Here is a 21,694-nt window from a genome sequence, read left to right as displayed (position 1 = left end):
AGTTGCACCCAGGTGGTAAATCGACATAGAACAGGCTAACAATGGTATTGAGCTGGTTGTTCGTTCTTGTGAGTGCATTTCTCTCTGTGTGCCTTTAAGGAACTAGCTGACAATCCTTTTTCCAAACCTTATTGGAGAAAGGATAATATCCTGGGAATCCTGACCTTACTCCATGAGTAACCCTTGGATTCACACCAATAAAGATATTTACGCCATATCTTATGATAAATTTTCCTGGTGACAGGCTTTCGTGCCTGTATTAAGGTATCAATGACTGACTCGGAGAATGCACGCTTTGATAAAATCAAGCGTTCAATCTCCATGCAGTCAGTCTCAGAGAAATTAGATTTGGATGGTGGAAAGGACCCTGAAGTAGAAGGTCCTGTCTCAGAGGCAGAGTCCATGGTGGAAAGGATGACATGTCCACTAGATCTGCATACAAGATCACCGATGCTCTCTCCTGCTTGATCTTGGCAATCAGTCGAGGGAGCAGAGGAAACGGTGGAAACACATAAGCCAGGTTGAAAGACCAGGGCGCTGCTAGAGCATCTATCAGTCGCCTTGGGATCCCTGGACCTGGATCCGTAACAAGGAAGCTTGGCGTTCTAGCGAGACGCCATGAGATCCAGTTCTGGTTTGCCCCAACGATGAATCAATTGTGCAAACACCTCCGGATGGAGTTCCCACTCCCCCGGATGAAAAGTCTGACGACTTAGAAAATCCGCCTCCCAGTTCTCTACACCTGGGATATGGATAGCTGATAGGTGGCAAGAGTGAATCTCTGCCCAGCGAATTATCTTTGAGACTTCTAACATTGCTAGGGAACTCCTGGTTCCCCCTTGATGGTTGATGTAAGCCACAGTCGTGATGTTGTCCGACTGAAATCTGATGTACCTCAGAGTTGCTAACTGAGGCCAAGCCTGAAGAGCATTGAATATCACTCTCAGTTCCAGAATATTTATTGGAAGGAGAGTCTCCTCCTGAGTCCACGATCCCTGAGCCTTCAGGGAGTTCCAGACTGCACCCCAACCTAGAAGGCTGGCATCTATTGTTACAATTGTCCAATCTGGCCTGCGAAAGGTCATACCTTTGGACAGATGGACCCGAGAAAGCCACCAGAGAAGAGAATCCCTGGTCTCTTGATCCAGATTTAGTAGAGGGGACAAATCTGTGTAATCCCCGTTCCACTGACTGAGCATACATAGTTGCAGCGGTCTGAGATGTAAGCGTGCAAACGGCACTATGTCCATTGCCGCTACCATTAAGCCGATTACTTCCATACACTGAGCCACCGAAGGGCGCGGAATGGAATGAAGAACACGGCAGGAATTTAGAATCTTTGATAACCTGGACTCCGTCAGGTAAATTTTCATTTCTACAGAATCTATTGGAGTCCCTAGGAAGGAAACTCTTGTGAGGGGGATAGAGAACTCTTTTCCTCGTTCACTTTCCACCCATGCGACCTCAGAAATGACAGTACTACGTCCGTATGAGACTTGGCAATTTGGAAGTTTGACGCCTGTATCAGGATGTCGTCTAAATAAGGGGCCACTGCTATGCCCCGTGGCCTCAGGAACGCCAGAAGCGACCCTAGAACCTTCGTAAAGATTCTTGGGGCTGTAGCTAATCCAAAGAGAAGAGCTACAAACTGGTAATGCCTGTCTAGAAAGGCAAACCTGAGAAACCGATGATGATCTTTGTGTATCGGAATGTGAAGATAAGCATCCTTTAGATCCACTGTAGTCATATATTGACCCTCCTGGATCATAGGTAGGATGGTACGAATAGTTTCCATCTTGAATGATGGAACTCTAAGGAATTTGTTTAAGATCTTTAGATCCAAAATTGGTCTGAAGGTTCCCTCTTTTTTGGGAACCACAGATTTGAGTAAATACCCTGTCCTTGTTCCTCCTTTGGAACTGGATGGATCACTCCCATAACTAGGAGGTCTCGTACACAGTGTAAGAATGCCTCTCTCTTTATCTGGTTTGCAGATAATTGTGAAAGGTGAAATCTCCCTTTTGGGGGGGAAGCTTTTTAGTCCAGAAGATATCCCTGGGATATAATTTCCAACGCCCAGAGATCCTGAACATCTCTTGCCCACGCCTGGGCGAAGAGTGAAAGTCTGCCCCCTACTAGATCCGTTACCAGACAGGGGGCCGTTCCTTCATGCTGTCTTAGAGGCAGCAGCAGGCTTTATGGCCTGCTTACCTTTGTTCCAGGTCTGGTTTGGCCTCCAGACCGTCTTGGACTGAGCAAAAGTTCCCTCTTGTTTTGCATTAGAGGAAGTTGATGCCGCACCTGAATTGAAGTTTCGAAAGGCACGAAAATTAGACTGTTTGGCCCTTGATTTGGACCTGTCCTGAGGAAGGGCATCACCTTTTCCTCCAGTGATATCAGCAATAATCTCCTTCAAACCAGGCCCGAATAGGGTCTGCCCCTTGAAGGGAATGTTAAGCAGCTTAGATTTTGAAGTCACGTCAGCTGACCATGATTTAAGCCATAGCACCCTGCGCGCCTGTATAGCAAAACCAGAATTCTTAGCTGTTAGTTTAGTCAAATGAACAATGGCATCAGAAACAAAAGAATTGGCTAGCTTAAGTGCTCTAAGTTTGCCAAGTATGTCATCCAATGGAGTCGCTACCTGTAAAGCCTCTTCCAGAGACTCAAACCAGAACGCTGCAGCAGCAATGACAGGAGCAATGCATGCAAGGGGCTGTAGGATTAAACCTTGTTGAATAAACATTTTCTTAAGGTAACCTAATTTTTTATCCATTGGATCTGAAAAAGCACAACTGTCCTCGGCAGGGATAGTAGTACGCTTTGCTAGAGTAGAAACTGCTCCCTCCACCTTAGGGACTGTCTGCCATAAGTCCCGTGTGGTGGCGTCTATAGGAAACATTTTTCTAACAATAGGAGGGGGAGAGAACGGCACACCTGGTCTATCCCATTCCTAAGTAATAATTTCTGTAAACCTTTTAGGTATTGGAAAAACATCAGTACACACCGGCACTGCATAGTATTTATCCAGTCTACACAATTTCTCTGGCACTGCAATTGTGTCACAGTCATTCAGAGCAGCTAAAACCTCCCTGAGCAATACGCAGAGGTGTTCAAGCTTAAATTTAAATGTAGAAATATCAGAAACATCACCCACAGACTGAAGCTCTCCTTCCTCAGCTTCTGCATATTGTGAGGCAGTATCAGACATGGTTCTTAAAGCGTCAGTATGCTCTGCATTTCGTCTAACCCCTGAGCTATCTCGCTTACCTCTAAATTCAGGTAGTCTGGCTAATACCGCTGACAGTGTATTATCCATGACTGCCGTCATGTCTTGTAAAGTAATCGCTATGGGCGCCCTAGATGTACTTGGCGCCATTTGAGCGTGAGCCCCTTGAGCGGGAGTCAAAGGATCTGACACGTGGGGAGAGTTAGTCGGCATAACTTCCCCCTCGTCAGATTCCTCTGGTGATAAATTTTTTAAAGACAGAATATGATCTTTATTGCTTAAAGTGAAATCAGTACATTTGGTACACATTCTAAGAGGGGGTTCCACCATGGCTTTTAAACATAACGAACAAGGAGTTTCCTCTATGTCAGACATGTTTGTACAGACTAGCAATGAGACCAGCAAGCTTGGAAAACACTTTAAATCAAGTTAACAAGCAAATATAAAAAAACGGTACTGTGCCTTTAAGAGAAACAAATTTTGTCAAAATTTGAAAAACAGTGAAAAAAGGCAGTAAATCAAACGAAATTTTTACAGTGTATGTAATAAGCTAACAGAGCATTGCACCAACTTGCAAATGGATGATTAACCCCTTAGTTCAAAAAACGGATCAAAAAAAACGATAGACGTTTTTTAACAGTCACAACAAACTGCCACAGCTCTGCTGTGGTCCTACCTTCCCCAATAAACGACTTTAGGCCCTTTAGAGATGTCCTGTAGCATTCAGGGAAAACTGGATGTCTCAGTCTGTAATTTTAACTTCGCAAAAAAGCGCTAAAATAGGCCCCTCCCCTCATACTACAACAGTGGAAAGCCTCAGGAAACTGTTTCTAGGCAAAAATAAAGCCAGCCATGAGGAAAAAACTAGGCCCCAATAAAGTTTTATCACCAAAGCATATATAAAAACGATTAAACATGCCAGCAAACGTTTTATATTGCATTTTTTATAAGGGTATTACCCCTGAGAGTAAGCATGATACCAGTCGCTATTAAATCACTGTATTCAGGCTTAACTTACATTAATCCGGTATCAGCAGCATTTTCTAGCATTTCCAATTCTAGAAAAAATTGTAACTGCACATACCTCATAGCAGAGTAAACTGCACGCCATTCTCCCGCTGAAGTTACCTCTCTCCTCAGACATATGTGAGAACAGCAATGGATCTTAGTTACAACCTGCTAAGATCATAGAAAACTCAGGCAGATTCTTCTTCTATTTACTGCCTGAGATAAAATAGTACAACTCCGGTACCATTTAAAAATAACAAACTTTTGATTGAAGAAAAGAAACTAACTATTTTTCACCACTCTCTCTTACTACCTCCATGCTTGTTGAGAGTTGCAAGAGAATGACTGGATATGGCAGTTAGGGGAGGAGCTATATAACAGCTCTGCTGTGGGTGACCTCTTGCAACTTCCTGTTGGGAATGAGAATATCCCACAAGTAATGGATGATCCGTGGACTGGATACACCTTACAAGAGAAAGGAGTTTTACAACTGCACACACAGTTAAACCTTACTTTCTACATGCATTTTCTAACAGATTTCCCACTATTTAAAAAGCATCCGTAGCTTGTGGGGGAACATTTATTTTAATTAGCAAGCAGGAAAAGTCAGAGTTGATACTTACTGAAGAAATCCTTTTTCACCAAGTTCTTCGCACACAGAACTGTGAAGGAAAAAAAAGATATTCATATTAAAATGTGACACGTTACAGCTATTGAAACACAAGCAGTAGTCTTTATGGAATATCAGTGATTGACAACCTTTTGGATAGTTTAATCGGCTACTTGTAGCTTGTAATCAATAAAATGGTATTAACTGATTCAAACAGAGCATACAATGTTTAACAAGTTTCCAATTTACTTCTATCATCTAAATTACTTTGTTCTTTTGGTATCCTTTGTTGAAAAGCATACCTAGGGTAAGCACAGGAGAGCAGCAATGCATTACTGGGAACTAGCTGCTGATTGGAGGCTGCATATATATGACGCCTTTCATTGGCTCACTTGATGTTTACAGCTATCTCCCAGTACTGCATTGCTGCTCCTTCAACAAAGGATACTAAAAGATTAAAGACATTTTCACAATAGAGGTAAATTGAAAAGTTTCTTAAAATTGTATGATCTATCTGAAACATGACAGAAAAATGTTGGGTTTCATATCCCTTTAACAAAGGCATTTGTGCTTAACTTCTATAGACTAGTCCATTATCACCTTCAAAATGCACCTATGAAAATCTTGCCCCTGACTAATACGATGATTATGAGACACTCAGAGTGATGACAAACTGTAGCTACTGGTTGAACACAAGTGCTTCTACTGCACTTGTGTCTAAAGGTAAATTCATTTTTAAACTATTTCTTGGAAGACACTTTATTAGGGTAATTATTATAAAAAAAAAATAATAATAATGTTATTTTTAGTTGTTGAACTCGCTTTCCAATTACAAATTTCTGTCGTCTTGCCATAGAACAACATAGTAAACATCAATAACTAAACTCCACCTAGGGACTTGCCTTATTTGGGGGATCCAACCTGGGTTTTAAGTTTGCAGACAAGGCTAGAATGGTCATAATTTTAGTATTAACTGCATTGTTTTGCAGCTGTTAACTGCTGAAGACAACCAAGGAAACATATAGGGCTTGATTTATCAAGCGTCAGCGGACAGGGGCATACATATGCGCCCCTGTCCGCCACAACTCGCCTCTGGTGATCAGATTTTCCTTGCAATTCAGCATTGCACAAGAGCGCTACTTTGCACTCTTGTGCACCTCCGCCCCCTGCACGCACACAGCCAATTACATGCGGGCAGGAGCTGTCAATCTCCCTGATCGGACGAGCCCGGGGAGATAGAAATTCTCCACCTAAGAGGCGGAGAAGAGGATAAGAAGCAGCGGTCTGATGAGCGCTGCTTCATAAATAAGGACTGCAGGTTCTCTTGTGAGAACTTGCAGTCAAAGAGCAGAAGGCTTGATAAATCAACCCCATCGTAGGTATAGCCCAGAAAACTCAACAGGGTGCATTTCAAGTTCCGAAATTAAAAAACTCAGCGCAAAACTACTTGAAAAAAGGAGAAAAATAAATAATGAAAGTATATTGCAAAGTTGTATCACTGTATATAAGCACGATTATGTAAAATTCTCAAGGCGTCCATGTAAAAATAGTAGCGGCGAAAAATGCATTAACTCCTGAGAAATCTAAAGAATCTGATATAAAACGGTTAAATACTTAAACAGTGAAATTAAATATAAAGTATCCTTAGTTTATATCTACTCCTCATGAAAAGGAAAAAAAAAAAGACCTCAGAGGCATGAAACCCATAATTTTTTTGAGAACAACAATTAAACAACTTTCCAATTTATTTCTAGTATCTAATTTGCTTAGTTCTCTTGGGATCCTTTGCTGAAAAGCATAAGTAGGTTCAGGAGCTGGGAGATAGCTGCATATATATGCCTCTTGCCATTGGCTTACAGATCTGTTCAGCTAGCTCACAGTAGTGCATTGCCGCTCCCTCAACAACCAAGATACCAATAGAATTAAGCAAAATTGATAATACAAGTAAATTGGAAAGCTGTTTAAAGGGATATGAAACCCAACATTTTTCTTTCATGATTGAGATAGAGCATGTGATTGTAAACAACTTTCAAATTTACTTCTATTATTATTTATTCGTTCTCTTGGTATCTTTTGTTGAAAAGCAAGGACATAAGCTTAGGATTCAGCACATTGCTGTAGCACTATATGGCCGAAGTTTTGCAAGAATGTTATCCATTTGCAAGACCACTTGAGGGCAGCCCACCTTACTGCCATGTACTGCTTCAGATGTCTACCTAGGTATCTCTTCAACAAAGAATACCATGGGAACAAAGCAAATCTCATAAAAGAAGTAAACTGGAAACTTTTTAAAACTGTACGCTCTGCCTGAATCACAAATGATTATTTTTGGGTTTCACATCTATGCTCTATCTGAATCATGAAAGAAAATGTTGGGGTTTCATGTAACTTTAAAAGGGACATTAAACACTAGTAAACTTTTGTGTAAAACCTGTGCTTTGTCCCACACAGAGACCAAAAAGCACAATCTATAAGCTTTTTTTTTAGAATTTGCAGATTGCATAAAGTAGCTATTTGATTTGCAGGTCACATAATTTGCTTTTTGGCCCCTCTAGGGAGAGTGGGACAAGCGGTGTCTAATGCCCCCTTATATTACAAACCCCCTTATGTAAAATACATAAGTACAAAAATAATAATCCAAGAGCGCCTGTACGTAGGTGAAGGAAGATATTAACAGATTAAATAGATTAAATAGGTTCAAATTTATTACAAATCATAAAACATAAAACATAATTATAAATAACATGGATCCATGTATACTACATACATCTAGAAACAATAAAAACAGTTGTCGATTATATCTTGCAAACAGTTGTCAAATATAACACTCAAACAGTTAAAATAATCACCAAAGAAAATAAAGTTCCTATAAAGTCTCAAAAATTAGGGAGATAAACAAATGGGAGTCATAAGAAGATCTTATAAACAATAAAAAAGATTCTTAATGGCAAACCCAAAATTGTGCTCGGTTAAAAAAGTCCAGTGATAAAATCCAGTGAAACAATCTCAGTGATATAATAAAAATATAAAAAATATAAAAAATGTAAAAAATGTAAAAATACTGAAAAATAGAAAAATAAAAATAATGTGGTCAAAACAGTCAGTGGTATGTGTAATCCAAATGAGTGGTCAGGTAATTGTTAATGGGTGCTCCTCCTAGTAAAGTGTTAAAAGATAAATTTCAAGTGTCTCCGTGTAAGTGATGATGATTTTTCCTTTTATTTAAATAGCTGTGCTTTTCTTTTCAGTGATATCCTTAGTGGTACCTGAAAATTAAAGAAATAACATAGTGCAATAACGTTTCACAGCTTAAATAATATTAAAATGATGCTCACCAGTTTGTCAACGCGTTTCGGCCTCTTTATAGGCCTTTTTCAAGACTATATTGTGGTGAGTAATGGTGGCTCTATTTATGTGTGTAGGTAACCAATGAATTGCTTTAATTTTGGCGCTAAAAATCATTGTTCTTAACCCGGAAGTGTTCTTTATTTTGTACTTCCGTTTTTAGATTGTTGCTGTATTTTTATTTATTATCTGTCTTTAGTATGTTAGATTAGTTGTCTCCGATAGGTCAGTTTCGTAGGGATATTTATATGAACCATTTTGTTTAAAGTCTATTTCAAATAATCGTTCCGTGTCTGTGTATGTGAGCGCAAAACCGGAAGTCACATACTGTTTGTTTACTTCAGCGTGTCATTGTTTAAAACCGGAAGTCACATGGTATGTATTCACTTCCGGTTTCGATTTCAGTACTGTGTGTATACTTCCGGTTTCGGTTTCTTTGTTATATAATCGATAGCGGTAAATATCTCTTGGGGCAGTGATGTTTAATAGCGCATATTAGAATGAATTTTGTCAATCATATCCATATCCGGACCTCATTGACATTAAGATGACTAATAATATCTCGGAAGAGATATATGAACAGGCAAATATATGAATGTGAAAAACATAAACTGCATAAAAATATAAAAAGTATAAAATATTCGAACCCTATTGACATTGAGATGAAAAATGGTATCCCGCAAGAGATAAATGAATAAGCCAATATTGATACAAAATATATTGGTATAAAGAATTGTAAATTTCTTAAAAGTGTGTTATAAAACGAATTGTTTGCATGACATAAAATGCATCAATTATTAAGGCAGCATAAAAATACATGAAAATACATAAAAAGTGCAACAATTATAACCTTTACAAAAAATGCATCAATTATTAAGGCAGCATAAAATTACATAAAAATACAAATACATAAAAATACATAAGAATGCTTAAATTGTAACTTTTGTATAAAAATGCCTCAAATATAACCTTTACAATGGGGTATCTTAAATCTTTTCTAAAAAAGCTGCATAAAACTCTGAAATTGGTAAAATAATATAAATTGGACTATCTCATAACAGAACACAGTAAAATACATACATGAACTCGTAAAAGCGGATATTAAACCTAATATGAAAACCTAATATAAAAACTGATAGTGTAACTAAAATGCATTCGGGAGACTAAATAAATCGTATTTAAATTGTATTAAAACAGGACTTAAGTGCATGAGTGTACAATAGTAATTAACACTTGGCTATGGAAAGTTAGTATGAAAATACATGCAAAACTAACTAAGTGTTGTCTGAGTATCAGGGGTTCTTAATACTTAATAGATGTGAGAGGTCCTCTCTGTTATTCAAACCACTGGGGTGTAAGCAGTCAATATTAAAAATCCATTTGGATTCAGTAGTCAGTAGGCGTCTCTCATAGTCACCCTCCCTCCAGCTGGGTGTCACTATTTGTATGTCTATATAATTAAAATCTTTATGACTAGCTCAATGGTGGTTTGTGAAAGGTCTATAAAGTGCTGTCTCCATGCTCTCATGTTCGATCTTTAATAAGTGTTCTCTGATACGATCCTTGAGGGTTCTGGACGTTTGTCCTATGTATTCGAGTCCACAACTGCACCATATTAGATAGACAACCCCTCTGTCACTGCATCTTATAAGATCATTGATCCTATATTTCACCTTCGAGTTAAAAGAGGTGAATTCTTTCGTTTTAACACCCCTTTTACAGGCTTTACAGGTTGGACACGGGAAAAACCCTTTGATCTCTCTGCCAAATACATCTCTTGTCCTATTGGATACTTTCTTAGGTATACTGGGGGACAGTTTGTTCTTAAGATTATCAGTCTTCCTATATATGAAGATTGGTTGTGTCGTCAATTTATCTCCTATTATGTCATCATTTTTTAGGAGTGACCAATGTTTCTCTATAATCTTTTCGACAATATGCCTATTTTCGTTGTATTCTGTTATGAATGGAATAGTAAGTGGATAGTCTTCAGAATGACTGGTCACTTTCTTAGGTTTGTATGCCAGGAGATCTTTCCGATTCTTCTTCCTAACTTCTTCCATAGTTAGAGTTAAAGATTCCTCATCATAACCCCTTTCCAAAAATTTATCTTTCAGGATTACGGCTTGTTCTTCCCACTTAATGGAATTAGAACAATTCTTCTTTAATCTCAGAAATTGTCCTTTCGGTATATTGGTCTTCCATCTGTTGAGGTGACAGCTTTCACAATGGATATAATTGTTGCAGTCCACTTCCTTAAAGAAAGTGGACGTCTCTATTTTACCTCCAATGATGTCTATTTTTAGATCTAGAAAGTTTATTGTCTTGTTGCTCATCTCATATGTAAATTTGAGGTTACAGGTGTTATTGTTCATGACTCTCAGGGTATGTTCTAAATCCTCCTTAGACCCTTTCCATATCATAATGATATCGTCTATGTACCTGTTGTAGAGGACCAGGTCCGCGCTAGCTGGGCATGACTCCCAAAAAATGAGTTCCCAATAGCCCATGTATAGGTTAGCATAGCTAGGCGCGAACCTGGTCCCCATGGCTGTACCACATATTTGTTTAAAGAAGGCTCCATTGTTGCTGAAATAATTATGGGTCAGGATAAACCGTATCCCATTGAGGATGAATTCCCTCTGTAGTTCAGGTAGACTGCCATCTTTCCTCAAAAAGAAATCCACCGCCTCTATACCCCCTTTGTGCGGTATACTGGTATAGAGGGATGTGACATCACATGTGACAAATGTATAATTTTCTCCCCACTCGATATTTTCTAATTTGTTTAGTACTTGAGTCGAATCTCTCAAGTATGACGGTAATTGGGTGACATATTTCTGTAGTAACCTATCTATATATTCGGATATGTTACTTGACAGACGCCCTATCCCTGATATTATCGGCCTACCGGGGGGTTTGTCGAGCGATTTGTGAACCTTAGGGAGGTAATATAGGACTGGAGTGATTGGATGTTTGGTATTTATATATTTAAACTCTTTCTCATTTAAAATTCCCACTCTTTTGGCCTCTCCCAACAGTTCTTCTAATTCTTTTTTGAAGATCTCAATTGGATTTTTTCTTAATATTTCGTACGTCTGTCGGTCCGATAAGATTCTGTCACATTCTTGGTCGTAGTCTGTCTTATTTATCTGCTGGTTTGATAACTAAGGCGTGATTCTTTTCCAGGGTCTTTATAGTTTCCATTTGTTCTCTAGAAAGATTGTGTTAAGATCAGAGATATCAATCACAAAAAACTGATCAATTACTGATCATGGTATCGAATGTCTCTATAGCATTGCCTTTGCTTGCCACTGGGTAGAATTTCGATCTAGGTTTTAGATCTGTATGGAGGTAGGTATTTTCATTAGTGGACTGTGTGCCTAAATGGGCATTATTATGGCCCGTGGTTTGTATTTCCAATGGGGTTTTCATAAAATGTCTTATAAGTGTCAGTTTCCTGACTAGTTCTTTGGCATTTATGAAAGTGTTAAATTTGTTCAAGCCCTTAGATGGGGCGAAAGATAATCTGTAGCTTAACACAGATGTTTCCTTCCCTGTCAAAACTTTAGAGCTCAAATTAAATATGCCTTTTGTGATGATTTTGGTTTCTGATGGGGAGGGAGATAGTTTCTTTTTATTCAATCTTCTTCCTCCTCTCTTACTTCTGTGGGTCTTCTTTTGTCTGTTGGGGTTTGGAAGTCTTCTAGATTTGGGTTCTCTCTCTTCATAGATCCCCTTTCTAGTTCTTTGGGTGCTTTCTGAGGTATCCCTAAAAAAGAGTGCCCTGATGCCGATGCTTGATGTTCTTCATTCGCACTTGTGTTGGGTACTTTCTTAGTTTGTTGTCTCTCTCCTTGTTGGAATAGGGAATCTGTCCTATAACCGTTTGTGTCTGGTCGTGGTCTTGGATGATTTTGTCTGGGGGGTTCATAGTTGTCGTTGTACTGATGGTTATACCCCTTGTCACCTCTATTATACGACTGTGGGTGTCTCTGGTGTGGAAACCATGAATAACTCTTTTGTCCCCAAAATGTGTCTGGGTTTTCTCTGTTGTTACCATATGGTCTTCTATAGAGCCTTTGATGGTAGTTTTGGTGTGGATAGTCTCGTCTCCTATTGTTATATCCGTATGGGGAGTGGATATATCCTCGGTTATTATCTCTTGCCGGGAAATCACCAAAAGGTGGATTTACTTCTTGTCTTTTGTTGTATTGTTGACTATAGTATTGAGTCTGGGACCAATGGGGTCTATATTCACCTCCCCCGCCAGCGTGATCTCTCATATGCCTTTGTTGATAAAAAGGTGTTCTGGGGGTTCTATTACCATCTCTATAAAAAGAGTCTTGGTTCCATCCGTCATTCTTTGGTGTATAAGTGGGATTTCTAGATCCATAGTTATATATGTGTGTATTAGCAGTGTTCGATTCGTGAAATCTTCTATCCTCTTTCCTAGATGGTATCCTGGATCTCGGCCCTCTCCTCTTATTAGTCACTTCTATCCATTCCCCTTCAACATTGTTTGTTTTATGTACATTATCACTGGTATTCGTGTTAATGTCGTTCATTGTTTGGTCATTTGTCTGATCTTTATTAGATTTGGTCAGTTCTAATTCCCTATTCAATTTCTTCGATTTTTTGTTAGTGATGTCCTCTCTTATCTTAGTCACCTTTTTTGTCAGGTTTTCTTTTCTATCTAGAAAGTCCTTACATTCTATTATGTACCCATCAGGGCCAATGAGATTAGCCTCAGTATTCTTGATCTCAATATCTACTTTACTCAAAATAGACTCTATAATCTATAATAGTTTGCATCAATTTTCTAGAGGTCTCTATTAGGGTCTCTGACCATTTCGTTAAAAATTCTTGGTCCTCTGTTTGAAATGCGCAGTCTTTCCTAATCATTAACCCTTTCGGGATAATGTTGACTTCCGGTTTTAAACAATGACACGCTGAAGTAAACAAACAGTATGTGACTTCCGGTTTTGCGCTCACATACACAGACACGGAACGATTATTTGAAATAGACTTTAAACAAAATGGTTCATATAAATATCCCTACGAAACTGACCTATCGGAGACAACTAATCTAACATACTAAAGACAGATAATAAATAAAAATACAGCAACAATCTAAAAACGGAAGTACAAAATAAAGAACACTTCCGGGTTAAGAACAATGATTTTTAGCGCCAAAATTAAAGCAATTCATTGGTTACCTACACACATAAATAGAGCCACCATTACTCACCACAATATAGTCTTGAAAAAGGCCTATAAAGAGGCCGAAACGCGTTGACAAACTGGTGAGCATCATTTTAATATTATTTAAGCTGTGAAACGTTATTGCACTATGTTATTTCTTTAATTTTCAGGTACCACTAAGGATATCACTGAAAAGAAAAGCACAGCTATTTAAATAAAAACATAATTTATGTAAGAACTTACCTGATAAATTCATTTCTTTCATATTAACAAGAGTCCATGAGCTAGTGACGTATGGGATATACATTCCTACCAGGAGGGGCAAAGTTTCCCAAACCTTAAAATGCCTATAAATACACCCCTCACCACACCCACAAATCAGTTTAACGAATAGCCAAGAAGTGGGGTGATAAGAAAAAAGTGCGAAGCATATAAAATAAGGAATTGGAATAATTGTGCTTTATACAAAAAAATCATAACCACCACAAAAAAGGGTGGGCCTCATGGACTCTTGTTAATATGAAAGAAATGAATTTATCAGGTAAGTTCTTACATAAATTATGTTTTCTTTCATGTAATTAACAAGAGTCCATGAGCTAGTGACGTATGGGATAATGAATACCCAAGATGTGGATCTTTCCACACAAGAGTCACTAGAGAGGGAGGGATAAAATAAAGACAGCCAATTCCTGCTGAAAATAATCCACACCCAAAATAAAGTTTAATGAAAAACATAAGCAGAAGATTCAAACCGAAACCACTACCTGAAGTACCTTTCTACCAAAAACTGCTTCAGAAGAAGAGAATACATCAAAATGGTAGAATTTAGTAAAAGTATGCAAAGAGGACCAAGTCGCTGTTTTGCAAATCTGATCAACTGAAGCTTCATTCCTAAACGCCCAGGAAGTAGAAACTGACCTAGTAGAATGAGCTGTAATCCTCTGAGGCGGAGTCTTACCCGATTTAACATAGGCAAGATGAATTAAAGATTTCAACCAGGATGCCAAAGAAATAGCAGAAGCTTTCTGGCCTTTTCTAGAACCAGAAAAGATGACAAATAGACTAGAAGTCTTTCGGAAAGATTTAGTAGCTTCAACATAATATTTCAAAGCTCTAACAACATCCAAAGAATGTAACGATTTCTCCTTAGAATTCTTAGGATTAGGACATAATGAAGGAACCACGATTTCTCTACTAATGTTGTTGGAATTCACAACCTTAGGTAAAAATTGAAAAGAAGTTCGCAACACCGCCTTATCCTGATGAAAAATCAGAAAAGGAGACTCACAAGAAAGAGCAGATAATTCAGAAACTCTTCTGGCAGAAGAGATGGCCAAAAGGAACAAAACTTTCCAAGAAAGCAATTTAATGTCCAATGAATGCATAGGTTCAAACGGAGGAGCTTGAAGAGCTCCCAGAACCAAATTCAAACTCCATGGAGGAGAAATTGACTTAATGACAGGTTTTATACGAACCAAAGCTTGTACAAAACAATGAATATCAGGAAGAATAGCAATCTTTCTGTGAAAAAGAACAGAAAGAGCAGAGATTTGTCCTTTCAAGGAACTTGCGGACAAACCCTTATCTAAACCATCCTGAAGAAATTGTAATATTCTCGGAATTCTAAAAGAATACCAAGAAAAATGATGAGTAAGACACCAAGAAATATAAGTCTTCCAGACTCTATAATATATCTCTCTAGATACAGATTTACGAGCCTGTAACATAGTATCAATCACAGAGTCAGAGAAACCTCTTTGACTAAGAATCAAGCGTTCAATCTCCATACCTTTAAATTTAAGGATTTCAGATCCGGATGGAAAAAAGGACCTTGCGACAGAAGGTCTGGTCTTAACGGAAGAGTCCATGGTTGGCAAGATGCCATCCGGACAAGATCCGCATACCAAAACCTGTGAGGCCATGCCGGAGCTATTAGCAGAACAAACGAGCATTCCCTCAGAATCTTGGAGATTACTCTTGGAAGAAGAACTAGAGGCGGAAAGATATAGGCAGGATGATACTTCCAAGGAAGTGATAATGCATCCACTGCCTCCGCCTGAGGATCCCGGGATCTGGACAGATACCTGGGAAGTTTCTTGTTTAGATGAGAGGCCATCAGATCTATCTCTGGAAGCCCCCACATTTGAACAATCTGAAGAAATACCTCTGGGTGAAGAGACCATTCGCCCGGATGCAACGTTTGGCGACTGAGATAATCCGCTTCCCAATTGTCTACACCTGGGATATGAACCGCAGAGATTAGACAGGAGCTGGATTCCGCCCAAACCAAAATTCGAGATACTTCTTTCATAGCCAGAGGACTGTGAGTCCCTCCTTGATGATTGATGTATGCCACAGTTGTGACATTGTCTGTCTGAAAACAAATGAACGATTCTCTCTTCAGAAGAGGCCAAAACTGAAGAGCTCTGAAAATTGCACGGAGTTCCAAAATATTGATCGGTAATCTCACCTCCTGAGATTCCCAAACTACCTGTGCCGTCAGAGATCCCCACACAGCTCCCCAACCTGTGAGACTTGCATCTGTTGAAATTACAGTCCAGGTCGGAAGAACAAAAGAAGCCCCCTGAATTAAACGATGGTGATCTGTCCACCACGTTAGAGAGTGTCGAACAATCGGTTTTAAAGATATTAATTGAGATATCTTCGTGTAATCCCTGCACCATTGGTTCAGCATACAGAGCTGAAGAGGTCGCATGTGAAAACGAGCAAAGGGGATCGCGTCCGATGCAGCAGTCATAAGACCTAGAATTTCCATGCATAAGGCTACCGAAGGGAATGATTGTGACTGAAGGTTTCGACAAGCTGTAATCAATTTTAGACGTCTCTTGTCTGTTAAAGACAGAGTCATGGACACTGAATCTATCTGGAAACCCAGAAGGGTTACCCTTGTTTGAGGAATCAAAGAACTTTTTGGTAAATTGATCCTCCAACCATGATCTTGAAGAAACAACACAAGTCGATTCGTATGAGACTCTGCTAAATGTAAAGACTGAGCAAGTACCAAGATATCGTCCAAATAAGGAAATACCACAATACCCTGTTCTCTGATTACAGACAGAAGGGCACCGAGAATCTTTGTGAAAATTCTTGGAGCTGTAGCAAGGCCAAACGGTAGAGCCACAAATTGGTAATGCTTGTCTAGAAAAGAGAATCTCAGGAACTGAAAATGATCTGGATGAATCGGAATATGCAGATATGCATCCTGTAAATCTATTGTGGACATATAATTCCCTTGCTGAACAAAAGGCAATATAGTCCTTACAGTTACCATCTTGAACGTTGGTATCCTTACATAACGATTCAATAATTTTAGATCCAGAACTGGTCTGAAGGAATTCTCCTTCTTTGGTACAATGAAGAGATTTGAATAAAACCCCATCCCCTGTTCCGGAACTGGAACTGGCATAATTACTCCAGCCAACTCTAGATCTGAAACACAATTCAGAAATGCTTGAGCTTTCACTGGATTTACTGGGACACGGGAAAGAAAGAATCTCTTTGCAGGAGGTCTCATCTTGAAACCAATTCTGTACCCTTCTGAAACAATGCTCTGAATCCAAAGATTGTGAACAGAATTGATCCAAATTTCTTTGAAAAAACGTAACCTGCCCCCTACCAGCTGAACTGGAATGAGGGCCGTACCTTCATGTGAACTTAGAAGCAGGCTTTGCCTTTCTAGCAGGCTTGGATTTATTCCAGACTGGAGATGGTTTCCAAACTGAAACTGCTCCTGAGGACGAAGGATCAGGCTTTTGTTCTTTGTTGAAACGAAAGGAACGAAAACGATTGTTAGCCCTGTTTTTACCTTTAGATTTTTTATCCTGTGGTAAAAAAGTTCCTTTCCCACCAGTAACAGTTGAAATAATAGAATCCAACTGAGAACCAAATAATTTGTTTCCCTGGAAAGAAATGGAAAGTAGAGTTGATTTAGAAGCCATATCAGCATTCCAAGTTTTTAAGCCATAAAGCTCTTCTGGCTAAGATAGCTAGAGACATAAACCTAACATCAACTCTAATAATATCAAAAATGGCATCACAGATAAAATTATTAGCATGCTGAAGAAGAATAATAATATCATGAGAATCACGATTTGCTACTTGTTGCGCTAGGGTTTCCAACCAAAAAGTTGAAGCTGCAGCAACATCAGCCAATGATATAGCAGGTCTAAGAAGATTACCTGAACACAGATAAGCTTTTCTTAGAAAGGATTCAATTTTTCTATCTAAAGGATCCTTAAACGAGGTACCATCTGACGTAGGAATGGTAGTACGTTTAGCAAGGGTAGAAATAGCCCCATCAACTTTAGGGATTTTGTCCCAAAATTCTAACCTGTCAGGCGGAACAGGATATAATTGCTTAAAACGTTTAGAAGGAGTAAATGAATTACCCAATTTATCCCATTCTTTGGAAATCACTGCAGAAATAGCATTAGGAACAGGAAAAACTTCTGGAATAACCGCAGGAGCTTTAAAAACCTTATCCAAACGTATAGAATTAGTATCAAGAGGACTAGAATCCTCTATTTCTAAAGCAATTAGTACTTCTTTAAGTAAAGAGCGAATAAATTCCATCTTAAATAAATATGAAGATTTATCAGCATCAATCTCTGAGATAGAATCCTCTGAACCAGAAGAGTCCAAAGAATCAGAATGATGGTGTTCATTTAAAAATTCATCTGTAGAGAGAGAAGATTTAAAAGACATTTTACGTTTACTAGAAGGAGAAATAACAGACAAAGCCTTCTTTATGGATTCAGAAACAAAATCTCTTATGTTATCAGGAACATTCTGCACCTTAGATGTTGAGGGAACTGCAACAGGCAATGGTACATTACTAAAGGAAATATTATCTGCTTTAACAAGTTTGTCATGACAATTATTACAAACAACAGCTGGAGGAATAGCTACCAAAAATTTACAGCAGATACACTTAGCTTTGGTAGATCCAGCAGGCAGTGATTTTCCTGTAGTATCTTCTGGCTCAGATGCAACGTGAGACATCTTGCAATATGTAAGAGAAAAAACAACATATAAAGCAAAATAGATCAAATTCCTTATAAGACAGTTTCAGGAATGGGAAAGAATGCCAAATATCAAGCTTCTAGCAACCAGAAGCAAATGAAAAATGAGACTGAAATAATGTGGAGACAAAAGCGACGCCCATATTTTTTAGCGCCAAATAAGACGCCCACATTATTTGGCGCCTAAATGCTTTTGGCGCCAAAAATGACGCCACATCCGGAACGCCGACATCTTTGGCGCAAAATAACGTCAAAAAATGACGTAACTTCCGGCGACACGTATGACGCCGGAAACGGAAAAGAATTTTTGCGCCAAAAAAGTCCGCGCCAAGAATGACGCAATAAAATGAAGCATTTTCAGCCCCCGCGAGCCTAACAGCCCACAGGGAAAAAAGTCAAATTTTTGAGGTAAGAAAAATATGATAATTCAATGCATAATCCCAAATATGAAACTGACTGTCTGAAAATAAGGAAAGTTGAACATTCTGAGTCAAGGCAAATAAATGTTTGAATACATATATTTAGAACTTTATAAATAAAGTGCCCAACCATAGCTTAGAGTGTCACAGAAAATAAGACTTACTTACCCCAGGACACTCATCTACATGTTTGTAGAAAGCCAAACCAGTACTGAAACGAGAATCAGTAGAGGTAATGGTAAATATAAGAGTATATCGTCGATCTGAAAAGGGAGGTAAGAGATGAATCTCTACGACCGATAACAGAGAACCTTATGAAATAGACCCCGTAGAAGGAGATCACTGCATTCAATAGGCAATACTCTCTTCACATCCCTCTGACATTCACTGCACGCTGAGAGGAAAACCGGGCTCCAACTTGCTGCGGAGCGCATATCAACGTAGAATCTAGCACAAACTTACTTCACCACCTCCCTTGGAGGCAAAGTTTGTAAAACTGATTTGTGGGTGTGGTGAGGGGTGTATTTATAGGCATTTTAAGGTTTGGGAAACTTTGCCCCTCCTGGTAGGAATGTATATCCCATACGTCACTAGCTCATGGACTCTTGTTAATTACATGAAAGAAAGGAAAAATCATCATCACACGGAGACACTTGAAATTTATCTTTTAACACTTTACTAGGAGGAGCACCCATTAACAATTACCTGACCACTCATTTGGATTACACATACCACTGACTGTTTTGACCACATTATTTTTCTATTTTTCAGTATTTTTACATTTTTTACATTTTTTATATTTTTATTATATCACTGAGATTGTTTCACTGGATTTTATCACTGGACTTTTTTAACCGAGCACAATTTTTGGTTCGCCATTAAGAATCTTTTTTATTGTTTATAAGATCTTCTTATGACTCCCATTTGTTGATCTCCCTAATTTTTGAGACTTTATAGGAACTTTATTTTCTTTGGTGATTATTTTAACTGTTTGAGTGTTATATTTGACAACTGTTTGCAAGATATAATCGACAACTGTTTTTATTGTTTCTAGATGTATGTAGTATACATGGATCCATGTTATTTATAATTATGTTTTATGTTTTATGATTTGTAATAAATTTGAACCTATTTAATATATTTATTCTGTTAATATCTTCCTTCGCCTACGTACAGGCACTCTTGGATTATTATTTTTGTACTAATAACTTTCCTTTAGGGTAAGCTAGATACCCTATTACCCAGGAGCTATAAGGAAGTAGGCGAGCGCTGTTGGTAATCTGTACTGTAAAATACAGAAGTCACTGAAAACATTATAGTATAAATAAGGACTTGCACAATATACAAAGCCACAAGCAGTATTCAGCTAGGTTATATTTTAGCACTGCGGAATCTGTAGGTGCGCTACAAATAAATCAGAGGTTGACTTTAGTAGCAGCACGTTTAATAAGCTATCAAAAATGTGTTTAAAGCAGCGAGATCCAAACTTACTGTGTCTAAGGAAACGTTTAATAGACATTTTAATTTAGAAATGGTTTTATCTAAAAGAAGCAAAAATACAAATTATATTTCTTCTCTTGCGCTGAATAAACCTTGTTTTCTGAACAGAACCTGCTCAATGCAACCAGTTGTCCCTACACAGTTGTGAACATTTCTACATTATAAGTCATGCACAAACATTAATTCCTGCTAGTTTTATTTTATTACAGTATCACATTTATAGTGCTGTAGAATCTATTGAAGCATTACAAATACAGGATATCCAAAAAAATAAAAAGACAAGACAGGGAAGGCACCCTGGGGCAAATGGATTACAGGGCTAACTGGTCATACAGTGTTTATTCAGTGATCACCGGTCACTCAGTGGTTATGCCTTTGGTCAAAGGTCATTCAGTGGTCAATGGTCTCTCATGGGTCACTCGATAGTTACCGGTCACTCTGACGACACTCAATGGGTCAGTAGTCACCTGTTACTCAAATATCACTGAGTGGTCACTGAACACTGGTCATTCAGTTGTCACTGGTCATCCAGTGGTCTACAGTCTATCCATGGAAAAAGGTCACTTCATGGTCACTGGTCCTTCAGTGATCATTAAACAATTACAAGTCATTTCACTTATCACTGAAAAATCACAAGTCACAGGAGTCACAAATATCCAAAAGATCACTGGTAGCTCAGTAACCACCAGTCCCGTGGTAATACAGGTCAATCAGTAGTCTCTGGGCACTCCACAGATAACTGGGTGTGGCTTAAACACCTGAATTCAATTAGTAGGGGGTGTCCACAAACTTTTGGCTATATAGTATATGTTTGAAACTTGAGAATAGTGCACTGTAAAATGTTCATCCTTTTAACGTGGCCTATATGATCCATTTTACCTGATGCGTGTATTAAATTGTTTAAAAATAGATCCTTAACCTTTATTTTTGCATTGTTTAAATAGATTGTGCCTGTTGAAACTGCCAACGATAATTAAAGTTTCAATACTGCTGTATTGGTTTTAGAAAATATATGTAAACAAGAGAAATTTCAGTGGATATCAACTACCCAGTGGGGGGAGAGAAAACACAGTCCACTTTACCAAGTAAATGTCCCTTTAAAGGCTATGCACACAGTTTGTAAGATAACTTGAAAGCAGCTACGAACGGCGACAGATCGACACAAATAAAGGAGCTTTCTACATTAAGAATCTTATACTTCATGAGTGAAAGTCCCCTTTATTTGTTTCAATAGTCAATCCTAGCGTTTGTTAAGCGCTAGGATTTACTTTCACTTTAAGTATGCTGTTGGTCAGAACAAAATTAATTAAATTTTAACAATTTTGAAAAGACCTTG

General features: G+C 38.4%; 1 protein-coding gene across 1 annotated transcript in view; it reads right to left on the bottom strand.

Annotated features, from left to right (window-relative positions):
• The window catches only part of SMURF2 (SMAD specific E3 ubiquitin protein ligase 2), a 456,801-nt gene that overhangs the window by 331,877 nt on the left and 103,230 nt on the right, over positions 1-21,694 (bottom strand). The window contains exon 2 of the mRNA XM_053707978.1: positions 4,861-4,899. Coding sequence (XP_053563953.1) covers positions 4,861-4,899 — 39 coding nt within the window. The remainder of the gene's footprint in view (positions 1-4,860; positions 4,900-21,694) is intronic.

Source organism: Bombina bombina, chromosome 1, assembly GCF_027579735.1.
Source record: "Bombina bombina isolate aBomBom1 chromosome 1, aBomBom1.pri, whole genome shotgun sequence".
NCBI lineage: Eukaryota > Metazoa > Chordata > Amphibia > Anura > Bombinatoridae > Bombina > Bombina bombina.
This window is presented reverse-complemented; position numbering and strand designations above follow the sequence as displayed.